The sequence below is a fragment of the Erythrolamprus reginae genome, chromosome 1, assembly GCF_031021105.1.
Source record: "Erythrolamprus reginae isolate rEryReg1 chromosome 1, rEryReg1.hap1, whole genome shotgun sequence".
Lineage (NCBI taxonomy): Eukaryota > Metazoa > Chordata > Lepidosauria > Squamata > Dipsadidae > Erythrolamprus > Erythrolamprus reginae.
This window is the reverse complement of record NC_091950.1, coordinates 270,521,919-270,538,974: the sequence shown is the minus strand read 5'-3', so window position 1 is coordinate 270,538,974 and position 17,056 is coordinate 270,521,919. Positions and strand designations below refer to the sequence as shown.

General features: G+C 41.1%; 1 protein-coding gene across 1 annotated transcript in view; it reads right to left on the bottom strand.

The window, feature by feature from the left end:
• Positions 1-17,056, bottom strand: part of MLIP (muscular LMNA interacting protein) — a 122,485-nt gene that overhangs the window by 34,719 nt on the left and 70,710 nt on the right. Inside the window, exons 5-8 of the mRNA XM_070763313.1 lie at positions 13,211-13,306; positions 11,197-11,565; positions 7,836-9,380; positions 1,317-1,388 (exon numbers count right to left, since the gene is read on the bottom strand). Coding sequence (XP_070619414.1) covers positions 1,317-1,388; positions 7,836-9,380; positions 11,197-11,565; positions 13,211-13,306 — 2,082 coding nt within the window. The remainder of the gene's footprint in view (positions 1-1,316; positions 1,389-7,835; positions 9,381-11,196; positions 11,566-13,210; positions 13,307-17,056) is intronic.

The window sequence follows — 17,056 nt, the reverse complement described above, 5'->3', positions numbered from 1 at the left end:
CCACCTGGAAGAGTGTGACCACCACCTCATCCAGGTGTATTAAGATGCACCATTTTCTAAAACCTACAGCAATGTTTGAGAACCTTGGAACCACCTAATATTATGTTTGCCTAAGGAACACTCAACAAATGCAGCCAAATTCCTGATTCCTTTGGAAAGTACTTGTCACATGATGGATTCATAAGCATGTTGAACTATGATTTAATGCTTAATATAGTAAGCCATAAATCATGATTTGCAAATTTTCTGGTTCCATACATAACACAATATCAATGAACTAGATTTTAGCCAAGCCCAATGGGAATGCCACAAACTAAGTCAAACTATGGTGTCCTCTAGTACTGCCTTAAACATCAGTACATTCAGGGGTGGGCAGCAGGCAGGACGGGGTGGAACGCTGTTCCACCGGTGGAAATGAAGCTGCATATGCAGCTGACCGGCAGCAATCGCTTCTGGGATTATCAGTCTCAGCTCGGCTCTCCTTTCCCCCCCTGCTGCTGCTGCATCTGCGCTCCTTGCTTTTTTCCCCTTTCCTCCTTCCTGGCATTGGACTAGCTTCCCTGTCTCCTGCCCGGCTCCCCTCCAGCCTCACGCAGCCACCTCCCGCCTGAGGCGCAAGCAGAAAGCATGGGTGGAAGAAACGCTGGCAGCATTTATGCTTCTGGCAGCACCTGTTCACCTAGCTACCTAGCCTGAGGTGGCCGGGGGCGATCCAGGAAGGAGAGCGTGGGAAACGCGAACCAAATTGTCACCCCAGTGAGCGACACTGGTAAGGTTGTAAGGTTGTAAGTCAAGGACTTAACAGTTCACTTGAACGATACTGATCGATCAAGCCACTCCCACTTGATCACATGGCTGACAAGCCACTCCTACCCAGTCACATGACCATTAAGCCACACCTACAGTGTAGCAGTAAAAAATTTGGCTGCCCATTACCGGGTCTATCTGTCTCCTCAGAGTCACCTGAATTCTTCCCCTCCATTCAGCTAGAACTGAAAAAGCTTCCTGGATAAGAAGCAAAACATTTTCAATGGGGGAAAAAACATCCAAGAAAGGTCAGTTGTCTTTTGAAAAAGCATCTTTGATGCTGGATGATTAACAATCTCCATAGACACCACTTGATTTCTTTAACTTGTCTGACGTTAAAAGAAAAAAGACAGAAGTAACCATTAGCATTGTGCCTGAATAGGACTCGGCAATCTGCTTTTTTTTGCAGCCTCAGAAGTCAGCAAACAGTTTCAACAGTTATCTGCTTATGCCCTTTAATTTCAAAATTAATATTAACACCAGCCCATAACTTTGGGCACCCAACTCACCTTCTGTTCTAGAAGCAGTGTGTTTGTTGGGATGGCTGCAAATGCCTTGTAGCTTGCATTGATCTTGTACGACTGTAAATCATAATTAAAAAGAGGAAAGATGTGATAGCATTCAAAGTAATTCCTTTAAGACTTCAATATGAGTTCTGTTTTAGTATAAGGGATAAAAAGATTACACAGTAAAATGATTTTCTGCCTTTTTAAAGTATTGCACTTCCACCTTAATACCATAATTTATATCATAGGGTCCCCATTATAATTTATTCCAGACTCAGAGGCTGGATATCTATTCATATATTTTAGTCAACACAAATACTTTTTTTTTTGTCCCTAGAGGTGATATATTCAGTTACAAGCTTACTGAGATCCTTGTGAAAAGTGATGGATGATCACCTCTATGGGGTAATTTTTCTTACACTATCTCAATGTGAACCTGAAACTTGTGAACCAAATAAAAGTACAATATACAAACTGAGAAGGAACTGAGATATTCAGGGAAGAAGGAAAAACTTTTTTTCCCTTGTTGTTAGCTCTTCCACTCTTCCGTTTATTAGGGAACACAAAACATTAATTAACCAAAATATTTTAGAAAGTGCTTGGAATAATTTCACTCTTAATGTCATTTTTAGCCTTCAGAAAAAGTGGAATTTTTTTTTACCATTCTTTAATAAGCTTCTCTACTCTTCTCATAGGGTGTTCTGCAATGCTATTGTGACAAATCACATAAATATTTTTCTATTGTCTCCATTTTCTTAAGTAGGTGGCTCATTTCTTTTCATTTTTTTTCTGGCATATTGTAAAGCACTGAAGTGCAAATTTAATTCATCTTAAATCACCGCAATTCTCATCCTTGCTTTTCTTGCTGTCCCCCATTTGTATCCCCAACATGACGAGAGCTTTGGTTATCAAAACCAAATGTTAGTAACTCTTACGAGACAAAGTGGATTTGACAGCTCACTGATCTCCCTTGTACAGTCATTTGTCAGCATTAAAAACACCACTGAACATCACTTGTTTTACTCACTGCTAGCATCACTTGTTTTACTCACTGCTAGCATTTCATCCTGTCCTCTGAATAAGAATTTTGACTCAATAATGTTGGAAAGCTGGGATTTAATTAGGGATTCTTCATTTGTGGGGGAGTTGAGACACCTTCCCCCAGGCTTTTATATTTTATGTTTGGTATGTATGTGTTGTTTGGTTTTTAAATATGATAGGGTTTTATATGCTTTCTTTTTTAATATTAGATTTGTTTTGCTATAACATTGTTTTTATTATTGCTGTGAGCCGCCCCGAGTCTTCGGAGAGTGCGGCATACAAATCTAATAAATTATTATTATTATTATTATTATTATTATTATTTAGATATTTAATATCTACATGAAGCTGCTGGCATGGCATGAGATATCATCAGTACGCTGATGATACCCAGTTATACATCTCCACTCCATGCCAATTCAGTGAAGCGATGGACGTGATGTGCCGGTGCCTGGAAGCTGTAAAGATCTGGATGGGGGCCAACAGGCTCGAGCTCAACCCAGACAAGACCGAGTGGCTGTGGGCATTCCCTCCCAAGGACTCCTCTATCTGTCCATCCATTGTTCTGGTGGGAGAGAAACACTGTTCCCCTCGGATAGGGTCCGCAACTTGGGTGTCCTTCTGGATCCACAGCTGAGTCTTGGCCATCATCTTTCAGCTGTGGCCAAGGGGACCTTTGCCCAGGTTTTGCCTGGTTCACCAGTTACAGCCCTATTTGGACCAGGAGGCTCTATGCACAGTCACTCAGGCCCTCATCACCTTCCATCTCGATTATTGCAACACGCTCTACATGGGGCTACCCTTGAAAAGTGTTTGGAGACTGCAAATAGTCCAGAATGCAGCCATGTGAGCTGCAATGGGTATACCTTGGTATACCCATATAACACCTATGCTCCTCAAGCTGCACTGGCTTCCTATTAGTCTCTGGGCACAATTCAAGGTGTTGGTTATTACCTATAAAGCTCTATATGGCTCAGGGCCAGACTATCTATGGGACCACCTCTTGCCACATACCTCCCAGAGATCAATAAGAGCACACAGAGATGTTGGCGGGACCATGGGAAAGGGCCTTCTCTATGGCTGCCCCAGCTCTATAGAACCAACTACCCCCCCAATGTCCATAATGCTCCCATGCTACTGGCCTTCTGTAAGGCCATGAAAACCTGGCTTTGCCAGCAGGCCTGGGGGCCATGAATTGTATGTCTTGCATGGCCAAAATGTATGAATGGTGTGTATGCATATGATTATGACTGCTTTTTACAAATGGGTTTTATTACAGGGTTTAGTTTTAGATATTATATTCGACTTCTTACTGCTTGTATCTTTTTGTATTGTATTATATTATTTTGTAAGCCACTCTGAGGGCTTCGGGATTGGGCAGCATAGAAGTCAAGTAAATGAATGAATGAATGAATGAATGAATGAATGAATGAATGAATGAATGAATGAATGAACGAACAAACAAACAAACAAATTCTGTGCATATATCCCCAGCTGCAAATATGACGGGATAGCTTCCATGTTCGCTTAGCTCCTGCCCACCTAGCCGTTTGAAAGCATGCAAATGGAGGTAGATAAACAGGTTCCACTTCAGTGGAGAGGAAATATCTGTCTGTAATGTCCTGGTGGATGCATGACCATGGAAACATCTTCAGACAGCACTGCTTAATGGTCCTTGAATTGGAAATAAGGACCGACCCCTATAGTCAGTTACAACGAATGGAGTAAAATCTGCAGAAATTCCTTTCCTTTTTTCTTCTTAATGCGCAGTATTTCAGATAGTAAAACTCTACCATTGACATGTCACATATATTATGTCTACTGTCACAGAAGAATTGCAGTATTACTAACATCACTGTTCTGATGACAATGAGTGAAGTATGGAGCTGGAGAAGGTTAGATCCTACTATGGATCCCATCAGCGAAGGAATTTCAGCTGGCAGGATTGAGCAGATGAGTTTTTTCCACCATGGACCTTGCCATTTGAAAGATCTTGCCACAGAAGTCTCAGCCTTCAGCCTTCAGGAATATTTTAAGACTTGGCTATGCTGGTTGGCTTGGAGTCTTGAAGGTACTCCAGCTGTTGGCTGGAGATGGTTGGTGTAGTAGTAGAGAAGGCAGCACACTTTTCTGTTCCAAACTCAGGGTGCTTGCTTGTTTGTTTGTTTGTTTGTTTGTTTGTTTGTTTGTTTGTTTGTTTGTTGGATTTATATGCCGCCCTCTCCAAGGACTCGGGGTCGATTACAACATACAAGAACAACAAATACAATATCTAAATCCAATTAAATTAGAACTAAGCAAACAATCTAAAATCCCCAATTGTGTTAAAAATCAGTCATACCCATTCAAACAACAGCCATGCAAACATTCGTCGGCCAGGACCTGAGATCTAATCACCCCAAGCCTGGTGGCATAAATGAGTCTTAAGACTCTTGTAAAAGGCGAGGAGGGTGGGGGCAGTGCAAATCTCTGGGGGGAGCTGACTCCAGAGGGCCATGGCCCTCACAGAGCAGGCTCCTCCCCTAGGCCCCATCAAGCAACATTGTATAGTTGACGGGACCTGGAGAAGACCGACTCTGTGGGACCTTACTGGTCGCTGGGATTCATGCGGCAAAAGGCGGTCCCACAAGTAATCTGGCCCGATGCCATGTAGGGCTTTTCCCAACCAATTCAACACTTTGAATTGTGTCTGGAAACCAATCAGCAACCAATGCAATCCGTGGATTATTGAAGAAGCATGGGCATGTCTAGCAAGACCCATGACCGCTCGCATGGCCGCATTTTGCACGATTTGAAGTTTCTGAACACTCTTCAAAGGTAACTCCATGTAGAGAGCATTGCAGTAGTCGAATTTTGAGGTGATAAGTTAGCTAATTTGAGGGTTAGTTGTTTTGTTTTGTTTTTTGTTTTGAAATTTTAACCTATGCTATACTTATAACTGTTTTTAGATTTGTATATTTTATCACATTGTAAGCTGCTCAGGGTTGCCTCGAACTACAAAGTGGGTGACAAATAAATTTAATAACAATGGGTGAAATCTCAATTTGCAGAGATATGTGTATCTGCAAATTTAGCTCAAAAAGAACATAAAAACATCCTTTACAGATGGGGATGAATGCAAAAATAGGATGTAATTATTAGCAGTCTTCATACATATGATTTATTATAAACTAGTGTGTGCTATGATTTACACAAAGAACTGATTTTATATGTAAATATTTAACCAGTAACAGAACTGCTGTCTGTTATACTGAAGTTAATTTTCAGCATTTTCAGAAATCAAAGTTAATTCCTACCAGAAGCAATCACTGTTTTTAATTAAGGGGATCTTCAAACCAACTCCCTCTTACCGCAAGCTTGAACCTTATTTCTCCATGAGGTAACAATCAACAAGACCAGTTTCAGATGATGAGGGTACAACATACTTAAATAAATTAAACCTGTACAACCTCCTCAGTTCTTTCTTTTACTGATGAGTACAAATTGAATTGTCAGATTCTCATGAATAAAATACTAGAGAAATACTCTCTGTATAATACAGGTATTCCTTAATTAATTGAGCATATTCGAGCCCAAAATTCGTTAAATGAGTTTGTTGTTCAGTGAGAAATTTGTTAAATGAGTTTTGCCCCAGTTTATGACTTTGCTCGCCCCATTTGTTAAGTGAATACTGCAGTACAGTGATACCTCGTCTTACGAACTTAATTGGTTCCAGGATGAGGTTTGTAAGGTGGAAAGTTTGTAAGACAAAACAATGTTTCCCATAGGAATCAATGGAAAAGTGATTAATGCATGCAAGCCCAAAACTCACCCCTTTTGCCAGCTGAAGTACCTGTTTTTGCGCTGCTGGGATTCCCCTGAGGCTCCCCTCCCTGGGAAACCCCACCTTTGTGATGCTGTAGGGGAATCCCAGCAGCGCAAAAACAGGTGCTTCACTGGCAACAGAAGTCCGGAGGTGGGGTTTCCCAGCGAGGGGAGCCTCAGCAAAATTGCAGCATCGCAAAAACACGGAAGTCCTCGAAACCCCACTTCCGGACTTCTGTGCTTTTGTGATGCTGCGATTTTACTGAGGCTCCCCTCGCTGGGAAACCCCACCTCCGGACTTCCATTGCCAGTGAAGTGCCCGTTTCTGCACTGCTGGGATTTCCCTGCAGCATCGCAAAAACACAGAAGTCTGGAGGTGGTGTTTCCCATGGAGGGGAGCCTCAGGGGAATCCCAGCAGTGCAAAAACGGGCGCTTCACTGGCAACAGAAGTCTGGAGGTGGGGCATCCCATTGGCGGCGGCTTGGGTTTGTAAGGTGAAAATAGTTTGTAAGAAGAGGCAAAAATATCTTAAACCCCGGGTTTGTATCTCGAAAAGTTTGTATGACTAGGGGTTTGTAAGACGAGGTATCACTGTACTTAAATTAGTGACACAGTTCTTAATCTGGTTTCCCGTTGACTTTGCTTGTCAGAAGATCACAAAGGGAGGTGGCCTGACTCCTGGACATTGCAATCATCGTAAATGTGAGTCAGTTGTCATTTTACATTTACATCCTAATGTAAATCATGTGACCATGGGGATTTGGCAATAGTCATAAGGGTGAAAAATGGTCTTAAGCAGTAGCGGGTTGCTAGCAGTATGGTAAAGGACAGCGCACTGGTAGTAAATGCTGCACTATGCACAAAGCTTCAGCTAGTTTGCATGCATATGCATATCTTCCTGCGTGTTTTTGCTTCTGTGCATGCACAGGAAGCAAAATCTTGCAAGAGGACATGCGCACATGCATGAGATTTCAGCAATCTTTTGCTTCTGCGCCTGTGTGGAAGCAAAAAAAAATTACCGAAATCTCACACATGCACATTCCCTCGTGAGACTTTGCTTCCTGCACATGCGCAAAAGCAAAAACACACTGTGACATATGTGCGTGCATGCAAGCTAACTGAAGCTGTGCATGCAGTGTACCAGTAGCAGCGATAATAGGAATCCGCCCTTGGTCATAATTCATTTTTTTCAGGGCCGTTGTAACTTTGAACAGTCACTAAATGAACTGTTGTAAATTGAGGACTACCTGTACCTTTTATTTTGTAAAATAATTCTGAAATGTTACAAGCATGCTAAAAGATACTGTCGGGCTGCAAACAGAAAAAGAGTTAATTTGAAAATCTGTAAAATCAGACGTGGAATTTAAGCTTTACAAATACAGAGATCCATACATATCCAGATTGCTATAAATCTCTTTAGCATATATGATTCCACCCACCCCCAACACACACACACACACTAAAATATCATTGAAATCATTTTGGTTATATGTTTATATCATGCTTGAGAAATGTTTTACTATCCCATTTGTAACGTTTTGTCAGATGTGAAAACATTACAAATGCAATTATGTCTATATTTACAATTTTCTTTTCCTTGGGGTGCCATTTTCCTGGAACAGAAATGGGGGAAAAAAGGATTAGAGAAATAGAAAGAAGCAATCAGATAAGAGTACCTGAGGAGTTTTATTCTCACAATCAGCAGGCAAGGAAAAGGACAGCGGTGAGCTAGTCTCTCTTGATCTTGACAGCTGTGGGCAAGGGGAATGCTTTCTGGCCAGGGATCCATATGGTGTTATCACTGGTGGGGACTTGTTTCTTGAGCAGGGCGAACAAGTTCTGAAGTTTGAATGAAGAGGGGATGACGCATTTGTCTGAAGCAAAGGGGAGTTGATGTCACAGCCTGGAGGAATAGATGATGGTAAATCTTGGTGATAAAAAGGAGTTGATAAATTTGTACCTCGGTCCTTTGCAGAGACACGTAGCAAGTGTTCTTTAGGCTGATTAGGAAATGGAGAGTAAGACAGTTTTTGTGCTGTGGGAGAGACTGTGGGCCTTTGGTTGACTGCAAGGATTGGTGCCTGATGGGACTTGGCAACGAAAGTGGGAGAGCAGGTACGTACTTTTGAAGACTTCTCTGGCTCTCTTGTTTTGAGAACCCTTTGCCTCGAAGCAAGGGGAGGTAAGGAAAAAGTCCTCACTTTGGGTTTTAACAGAGGAGAGACAACTGTTTTCCTGTAGGAGGAAATTATGGGTGACAAAGGACGCAGTTTGTCAGGGGAACATGCCCCAATATCAAGTGACTTTTTAGGAAACAGAGACCAAGTTTGAAGGGTAGGACTGGACCTTGAGGAGACCATTCTGCTCCTTGGCGCGTTAGAAAGCCCTGAGAAGTGACCTTCATCTTGGTACGGGGAATCGGACCTCAAGATAGAAAAGTGTGAAGAAGCTTTCGTTGGAGAGGTAGTTTTAAATTTCTGCTCAGTTGCCAGAGTTGAAGAATCAAAGGAACTGGGAGAAAAAGTGCCAGGGCAGGACGCGGGAGAGAATGGCCTTTTTGGAGAAGACCCCGACTTCAGAATAGCAGTCAAAAGAGAAAGTCTAGCTGGAAGAGGAGATTTAACTCTAGATACTGGTGGGCTCCCACCGAAGGGCATTTGGCTGCAGTGGCTGCTGACATTATATATATTTGAGGAGGATCCATGTAGAGAAGGCGGCAGTTGGGTGGGACTTGGTGATAAGACATGTGTTGTAATATGAATGGGAACCTGGGCCCAGGGGCCCAGTTTCTTGGGAGGAAGAGGAGAATAGGACCGAGGGGATGAACCCTGAAGACCATCAGCTGAAGTGACAACCCGTGAAGGAAGACCGGAATCCTCGCTGAGTGGCGGTGACAAAGAGGTGGGTTCCATTTCGGGTTTGTGACTTTGAACATTGTGGGGTAACCGATCGTGGTCTACAAGGCCCTCAAATGAGGAAGGAAGTACTTTTGTTGTGGAGGAAGGTAAACTGGAAGAAGTAGTAGACTGGAAATATGTGGATGTCTGTTGGATGCAGGATCCATTGGCAGACCGCCACTGGCTATGAGATTCTTGATGAGAAGAAGCCTGATGGCCTGGAACGGCCAATCCATGTTCTACTTTCAGATTAGTTGGAGAAAGTAAAGGAGCAGCAGGTGATTTATGGGAAAGATGATCAGAAGCAGACAGAGGAGAAGTTAACTGGAGGGTGGAAAGAAAAAGAAGAAAGGTTAGAATCAAATCTGTCAAGGCTGAGTTCTTTACCTGGGAGCGTTGGCTGTCTTAATTTCCAGAATTAAATAGCAGAGGGAGATGCTAAAGTTCTGGTATTTCATTTTAAACTATTCATATTAGCATAAAAGAAATTATTTTCTTTCCCACAGCGGTTGCCCAATCGTATAATAAACTTTGCAAAATTATGAAAGCTTCCACAATGAAAACAATCCTAAAAAAGAGAACTGACAAGGCCCTTGTAGACCTTTTGTTGATGGTCCTTCAATTTGGCCAAATAGGTGAAATCAATAGTAGATAAGATTAGATTAGATTTATTGGATTTATATGCCGCCCCTCTCCGCAGACTCAGGGCAGCTCGCAACAATGGCAAAAAAAGTACATAGTGACAAATCCAATACCCACCAATCCAATTACAATTTTAAGTTAAGAAATTCATAAAACAACCCCAATATATATAAAGAACAAGCACACAATCAATCAAAAACCAAAACAACCTTGGCAAGGGGGAGATGTTTCAGTTCCCCCATGCCTGACGGCAGAGGTGGGTTTTAAGGAGTTTACGAAAGGCAAGGAAGGTGGGGGCAATCCTAATCTCAGGGGGGAGCTGGTTCCAGAGGGTCGGAGCCACCACAGAGAAGGCTCTTCCCCTGGGTCCCGCCAGACGACATTGTTTAGTCGACGGGACACGAAGAAGGCCGACTCTGTGGGACCTAACTTAGCATCTCATGCATACATGCCAAGAAAGTTGATCAGCAAATGGGCATGTTCCTTACTCTTTCCTGGCTATTTTTTATAAAACTTCCACAGGGGTTTCCTAAGAGTTTCCTATGAGAACTATTGATTTTTTTAAAAATACCAATTACTGCCCATAAATGCCCATTATGGAAAAATAATTTACATGTAATAATCCACATGCATTGCCCTTTCTCAGGGCAATGGGAAACCTAGAAAGAGTTATCTAGACAGTGGTTCTCAACCTGAGGGTTGGGACCCCTTTGGGGGTCAAACAACCATTTCACAGGGGTCACCTAAGACCATGGGAAAAGACAAATTTCCCATGATGTTAAGAACTAAAGCTTCTATTCTGGCGCCTTGGAACATATTTTTACAATCCGACCAATCAGGCGTTTGCAGTGGGGGTGTCCCTCTGGTCTTCCTGCCAATCAGCTTAAAGCTCTGTTGGAAGAATTGGCGCTAGACCCACAACATGAGGAACTGTATTAAGGGGTCACAGCATTAGAAAGGTTGAGAACCACTGTTAGGACTTCATGAACTCTGTAATAATTTGATCATCTTGATATTGGTTGTGGCCCAGGATGGATTCAGATTCAACATTCCTTTGGCGATCATGTGGTCTACAGGTAACAATCACTATCAAATCAACAAACAAACAGTAAACAGTACCCCAATCAAGCTAACAGTAAACAGCCCAACCAAAGAACCGCCAAGACCATTCCTTCCAACATTGAGAGGATGGGTCACTAGAATGTAAGTTGAGACCAAATCCCACTTCTAACTAGCATTGATGATATTACCTAGTTTGGGTAGTGAAAAGTCTGCAGGAAAACAAGCTCAGAGAGCATCAAGGTCAAGGACCCCATATTTTAACCCTGACCTACAAATATTCTCATTTATTGGTAACAAGCCTCCCTTCTCTCTCTCTCTACCCCTCTCCATGTTTGTGTGTGTGAACTACTCATAGACCCGACTGTATGGAAGTGAAAAAAATATTACGTATTCAATCTGCATAACCTTCTATCTCAATAATGACCCTGGTCATTACCTGAGTGGGTTCCTGTGAACTGGCTGAACTGCAGTGAAGGTCAGGGTGTTGTGGCATCTGTGGCGCATTCTCCTGTCCTTTGCATTCATCACCACTGGGCATATGGAACACAGCTAAACCCTCAGAACTTTCGTGTCCATAGCCGTTGCCTAAAATAGCCTGTGTGTCATCATCTGAGTCAGTGATGAGAACAAACTCAGCTCTGAAAAGATCCTTCCCATCCATTGTCCCTCCCTTGGCCTTGTCTTCTTGGAATTCGAAAAGTCTGTGCTTATCGTTGAGGCAGCTGGCAGCTTCACCGGTTCTCTTGTTTCCACTTCCTATGGCAGATGACTTCTCCACTTCCTTTGTTTCAGCAATTACTTCATTCTGAAGGAAGGAAGGAAGGAAGGAAGGAAGGAAGGAAGGAAGGAAGGAAGGAGGGAGGGAGATGAGAGGGGAGAGAGAGATGCCTCAGTATTATTAATAATAATAATGATGATGATGATGATGATGTAGCTCAAGAGATAGTTTAGGTTATATTTCAACCACATGTACTGTTGTTGTGGTTAGCTCTGGCCCAGCTCCTGCCCCAAGGAATGTGCAGGTGGATGTGGGGGAAACATCCACATGCCGCAGGCCTGTTTTGCTCCCGATGGAATCTGCTGACAAAGCCTCCTCTGACCAAGGAAGTGTGAGTGACAGGGAAAAGGGGAGTTTGGCAGAGGAGGAGGAGATCAATCATCTGTATCATCCTTGGATTCTGAACAAGAATTAATGACACATCCACGCATGCGTAGAGTGATGCATAGGAGACAACAACTGAAGGATTATTACAAGAGAAGATGCGTCACACGCTAGCCACACCCAGGTTAGCAAAGGAAGGGGAAATCCAATATGTCATGTGACACCGCTGTGATGATACAAGTTTGATACCCCTGGTCCAGGGGTAGGCAAAGTTGGCTCTTCCATGACTTGTGGACTTCAACTCCCAGAATTCCTGAGTCAATCATGCTAATTCAGGAATTCTGGGAGTTGAAGTCCACATGTCATAGAAGAGCCAACTTTGCCTACCCCTGCCCTGGTCTAATGAGTCGTTGTTTGGAAACAGAAGCTGAGGAAAGGAACTAAAGCAGAGGCTAATAGGATTGGTCAATGAGGTCTGTTATCCCTTCCTATATACTAGTCTCAACCTAAACTGGTTCCCTTGTTAATCTTTCCCAAAGGTATTTTTCCAAAGAGCAACTGGACTTTCATAGTTTGTTTTCCTTGAAAACATTTCGCTTCTTATCCAAGAGGCTGTTTGGGTCAGAAAAATGTCAGAACCGAAGAAGCTTCTTGGATGAGAAGTGAAATATTTTCAAGGAATAACCCAAGAAAGTCCATCTGCTTTTTGTGGAAATACCTATGGGACAACCATGACTTGAGTGATTGAGACTCTCCAAGATTCCCTTCTTAACGTTCAAAGAAAAGAGGAAAGTAACTGGTAACTCTGTCTTTAACTGGCTCATCTTTTAGAATCTTGTTGCTTCTTTACATATTTGAGGTTCTTAAAATCAACCCAGGGGTGGGCTACTGCCCAGATGGGGGAAACACTGTAGGGTAGCAAAAATGGAGCTCCATCCCAGAGCACCCAATTTGCACTGAAAGATGTTGAAAGAAAATGCAGGGCATCCTGCATAAATCACGCCCACAGTGTGGTAGTAAAAAATTTGGTAGCCCTTCACTGAATCAACTTGACAGGTCTTCTTTTCTGGTGAATAAGTGCACATTTTAATCTCAGGTATTGAGCTGGACTTTTATCATACTTAGATTTCCTTCAGGCACTGGGGAAAAAACACACACACACCATTTATTTTAGGCTATAACTACTTGTCTGCCTATTTTACCCAACCTTTTATTTCCAGGCTAGACATATTTCGAGACCATTCTCTCCATTCCCCACTCCAACATAACTGAGACAAAGATTAACAGATAAATTAGCAAAATATATTTTCTTCAGATTCTTATATTCAGATCCTTCCCCAATACTCACATTGAACGTTGTGCAATCAGCAAGGTAGCATTGAGTGGGCAGTCTTCCGAGGGAGGGCACAAAAGTGAACTTAAGAAATCCAGATTCTACAGGAACCTACAACAGATGAAGATACTGTATAACAAGCAAATTGAACAAACCATAAAAATTTTCGGCCTGGCCTGCGTATATTACATCGCCCAACAGATACTGCTTTGTGTAGAAGAATTTATTCAAAGAATTAAGGAAAGATAGACTCTAATGTTTGATCATTCTGCTGTAAATGTTTGCCAATTTATATTGACTTTGGCATAGTCATAAGGGGCTATTGTGTTAGAGTAGGAAAATCCCAGTTCTTTTCCACTCATAGGCACAGAATTTCATTAGGTGACTTCAGAATAGCTGATGTCTCAAAGTCCAATCTACTATACAGGTTTCTTGGGAGGAAAATGGGAAGCAAGAACAACATAGGTCACTATAAGGTTCTGAATTTGTCTGTCTGTGTCCATATCAATTGTTTGTCTCTGTCTCTATTTCCATCATGTATGTATGTATGCATGTATGTATGTATATATGTATGTATGTATGTATGTTTCTATCTATCTATCTATCTGTCTGTCTGTCTGTCTGTCTGTCTGTCTGTCTGTCTGTCTGCCTGTCTGTCTGTCTGTCTGTCTGTCTGTGTCCATGTCAATTGTTTGTTTCTGTCTCTATTTCCATCATGTATCTGTCTGTCTGTCTGTCTGTCTGTCTGTCTGTCTGTCTGTCTGTCTATCTATCTCTATCATTAATCTATCATTTATGTATATCTATCATCCATCAATCATTTATCTATCTATCTATTTATCTATCTTTCTATCTTTCCTACCCTACCCTATCCTATCATCTATCTCTATCTATCATCTATCTATCTCTATCTATCTATCATTGGTCGTATCTATCATGAATCTTATATACTTATATCTAGATCTATATAGATAGATAGATAGACATATTATATCTAGATTTATTTATTTATTTATTTATTTATTTATTTATTTATTTATTTATTTATTTATTTATTTATTTATTTATTTATTTATTTATTTATTTATTTATTTATTTATTTATTTATTTATTTATTTATTTATTTATTTATTTATTTATTTATTTATTTATTTATTTATTTATTTATTTATTTATTTATTTATTTATTTATTTATTTAGACTGCAGAGTGTTGGTGTGACATGGGCATATTTAGGGAAGCCCATGATTACTCTCGCAGCTGCATTCTGCACGATCTGAAATTTCCGAACACTTTTCAAAGGTAGCCCCATGTAGAGAGCGTTACAGTAGTTGAGCCTCGAGGTGATGAGGGCATGAGTGACTGTGAGCAGTGACTCCCAGTCCAGATAGGGCCGCAACTGGTGCACCAGGTGAACCTGGGCGAACGCCCCCCTCACCACAGCTGAAAGATGTTTCTCTAATGTGAGCTGTGGATCGAGGAGGACGCCCAAGTTGTGGACCCTCTCTGAGGGGGTCAGTGATTCTCCACCCAGGGTACTGGACGGACAGATGGAATTGTCCTTGGGAGGCAAGACCCACAGCCACTCTGTCTTGTCTGGGTTGAGTTTGAGTTTGTTGACACCCATCCAGGCCCCAACAGCCTCCAGGCACCAGCACATCGCTTCCACTGCTTTACTGACTGGACATGGGGTGGAGATGTATAACTGGGTATCATCAGCATATTGATGATACCTCACCCCAGATGTAGATGTAGATCTAGATATATATAGATATAGGTATAGAAATATATTCCATATTATCTATTCATCTATCTATCTAACTATCTATCATCATCATCAACATCCTCCTCATCTATTTATATTTCACATTTTTAAACCTCCCGTCTCCCTCAAAGGTGGAAGAAAGTAAGATGGAATGCAAGATGGAATGAAAACAGAGAACGGGTATGTTCTCAAGGTGCTCTAAAGCATTTTTGTTTTAAAAAAAATCTATAATTGATAAGACCAGAGAATCATCTTTCAGTACACCCTGTCCATTAAATCTGCTTTTACTTTTCTCTTTGGCAGCGCATTAGATAAAATGGAATGAGTCACTTGGCAAGGCCAGTCTAGACTGCAATGTGCATATGTGCTCTACTTCTAAACAGTAAAAAAACCTCCAGGAATTTATCCAGTTCACTTTCTTTGTGTAAAAAAAAAAAAAAAGTAGTTCCGGATAATGTTTCTCTGCTATTTCAAAGCTAAATACATCTGAACTGTATTTTCTGAGCATAACAATGGGAAGCCACAAGACTCCAGTAGATTTCTGCTCCCCATCAGGTTCCTGGAGGAAACTGTATCATCTCAGGATTTTCCACAGTGAAAATCTTCTGACTCATTTTCAAATTATTATTATTATTATTATTATTATTATTATTATTATTATTATTATTATTTATTGGATTTGTATGCCGCCCCTCTCCGCAGACTCGGGGCAGCTAACAACAATGATAAAAAACAACATGTAACAATCCAATTTAATAAGACAACTAAAAACCCTTATTATAAAAACCAAACATACACACAAACATACCATACATAACTTGTAATGGCCTAAGGGAAGGAATATCCTAACTCCCCCATGCCTGGCGACAAAGGTGGATCTTGAGTAATTTGCGAAAGACAAGGAGGGTGGGGGCCCTTCTAATCTCTGGGGGGAGTTGATTCCAGAGGGCCGGGGCCACCACAGAGAAGGCTCTTCCCCTCGGGCCCGCCAAACAACATTGTTTGGTCAATGGGACCTGGAGAAGGCCAACTCTGTGGGACCTTATCGGCCGCTGGGATTCGTGCGGTAGAAGGCAGTTCCGGATCCAGTTGCAGAACAAATTTACAGAATGATTTGTCCCTTCTACGTACAATAAAGGAACAAAAGCATCAGATCTTCCCAATAGCTTTAGTCAAAGGCTGTATTTTATTTATTTTATTAATTTTTTTTAAAAAAATATGGTACCCATCTGATTATTGAAATGAATCTAGACACTACTGACCAACTGACCAATCCGTTTTTAGCAAAAGGATGGAACAAAAATAAAACTGGATATTATTTTCAGAAAGAAACTAGGGGGGGGAGGTCTTAGTGGATATAAACATCAAAAGATTATCGTTCAACAAAATGTAGGCTTTTGCAATTTGCAGTGTAAAAGTCACAGCTCATTTTTTAATTTAAAAATACAATGTATCATACAATTGCAACCAATGTGTTTTTTTTTAAAGAAGGATTTGGTTAAATGTGTATGTTTATCCCCTAAAAGATGGAATTTTAGAGTCCAGGTTATGTAATCAGAACCATTTCAAGATCACAATAAAATTTAGCAAAATAAAAATCAGCTCCCGGCTATTGAAAATTACATTTTTACTCAAATTGTTCAAGGCAATTTTCAGAACAAGAAATACTGATTATAAATCAGGTACCACAGACTTCACAAAACATCACATGGTAATAAATACCAATATTTTAAACCGAGTTATCATACAAATATTCTCCTGTTCAGTTGCTACCTTGTAGTTCCAAAAAATGATCTTAAAACTTTTTCTCTTGCAGTAGAACCTCCTGAGGAAGCAACCAACTTGCTTCCAGAAGGATGATAATAGGAAAAAATACAGATTAAATTCCTGAAACTGTGTGAAAGCTGATTAAAAGTTATTCCTGTGAAAAATCACGAGGCATTTTTTTACATATTGAAATAAATGTTTCCATCATAGGGATAACTTTGTGACTCAGTTTTGCCAGCATCTCCCACCCAGATGTGATTTCAGTTTGAGAAAGTTTGAGAACCCACATTTTATAATATGAGCCAATAAATATCAGTTGTGGTAAGTTTG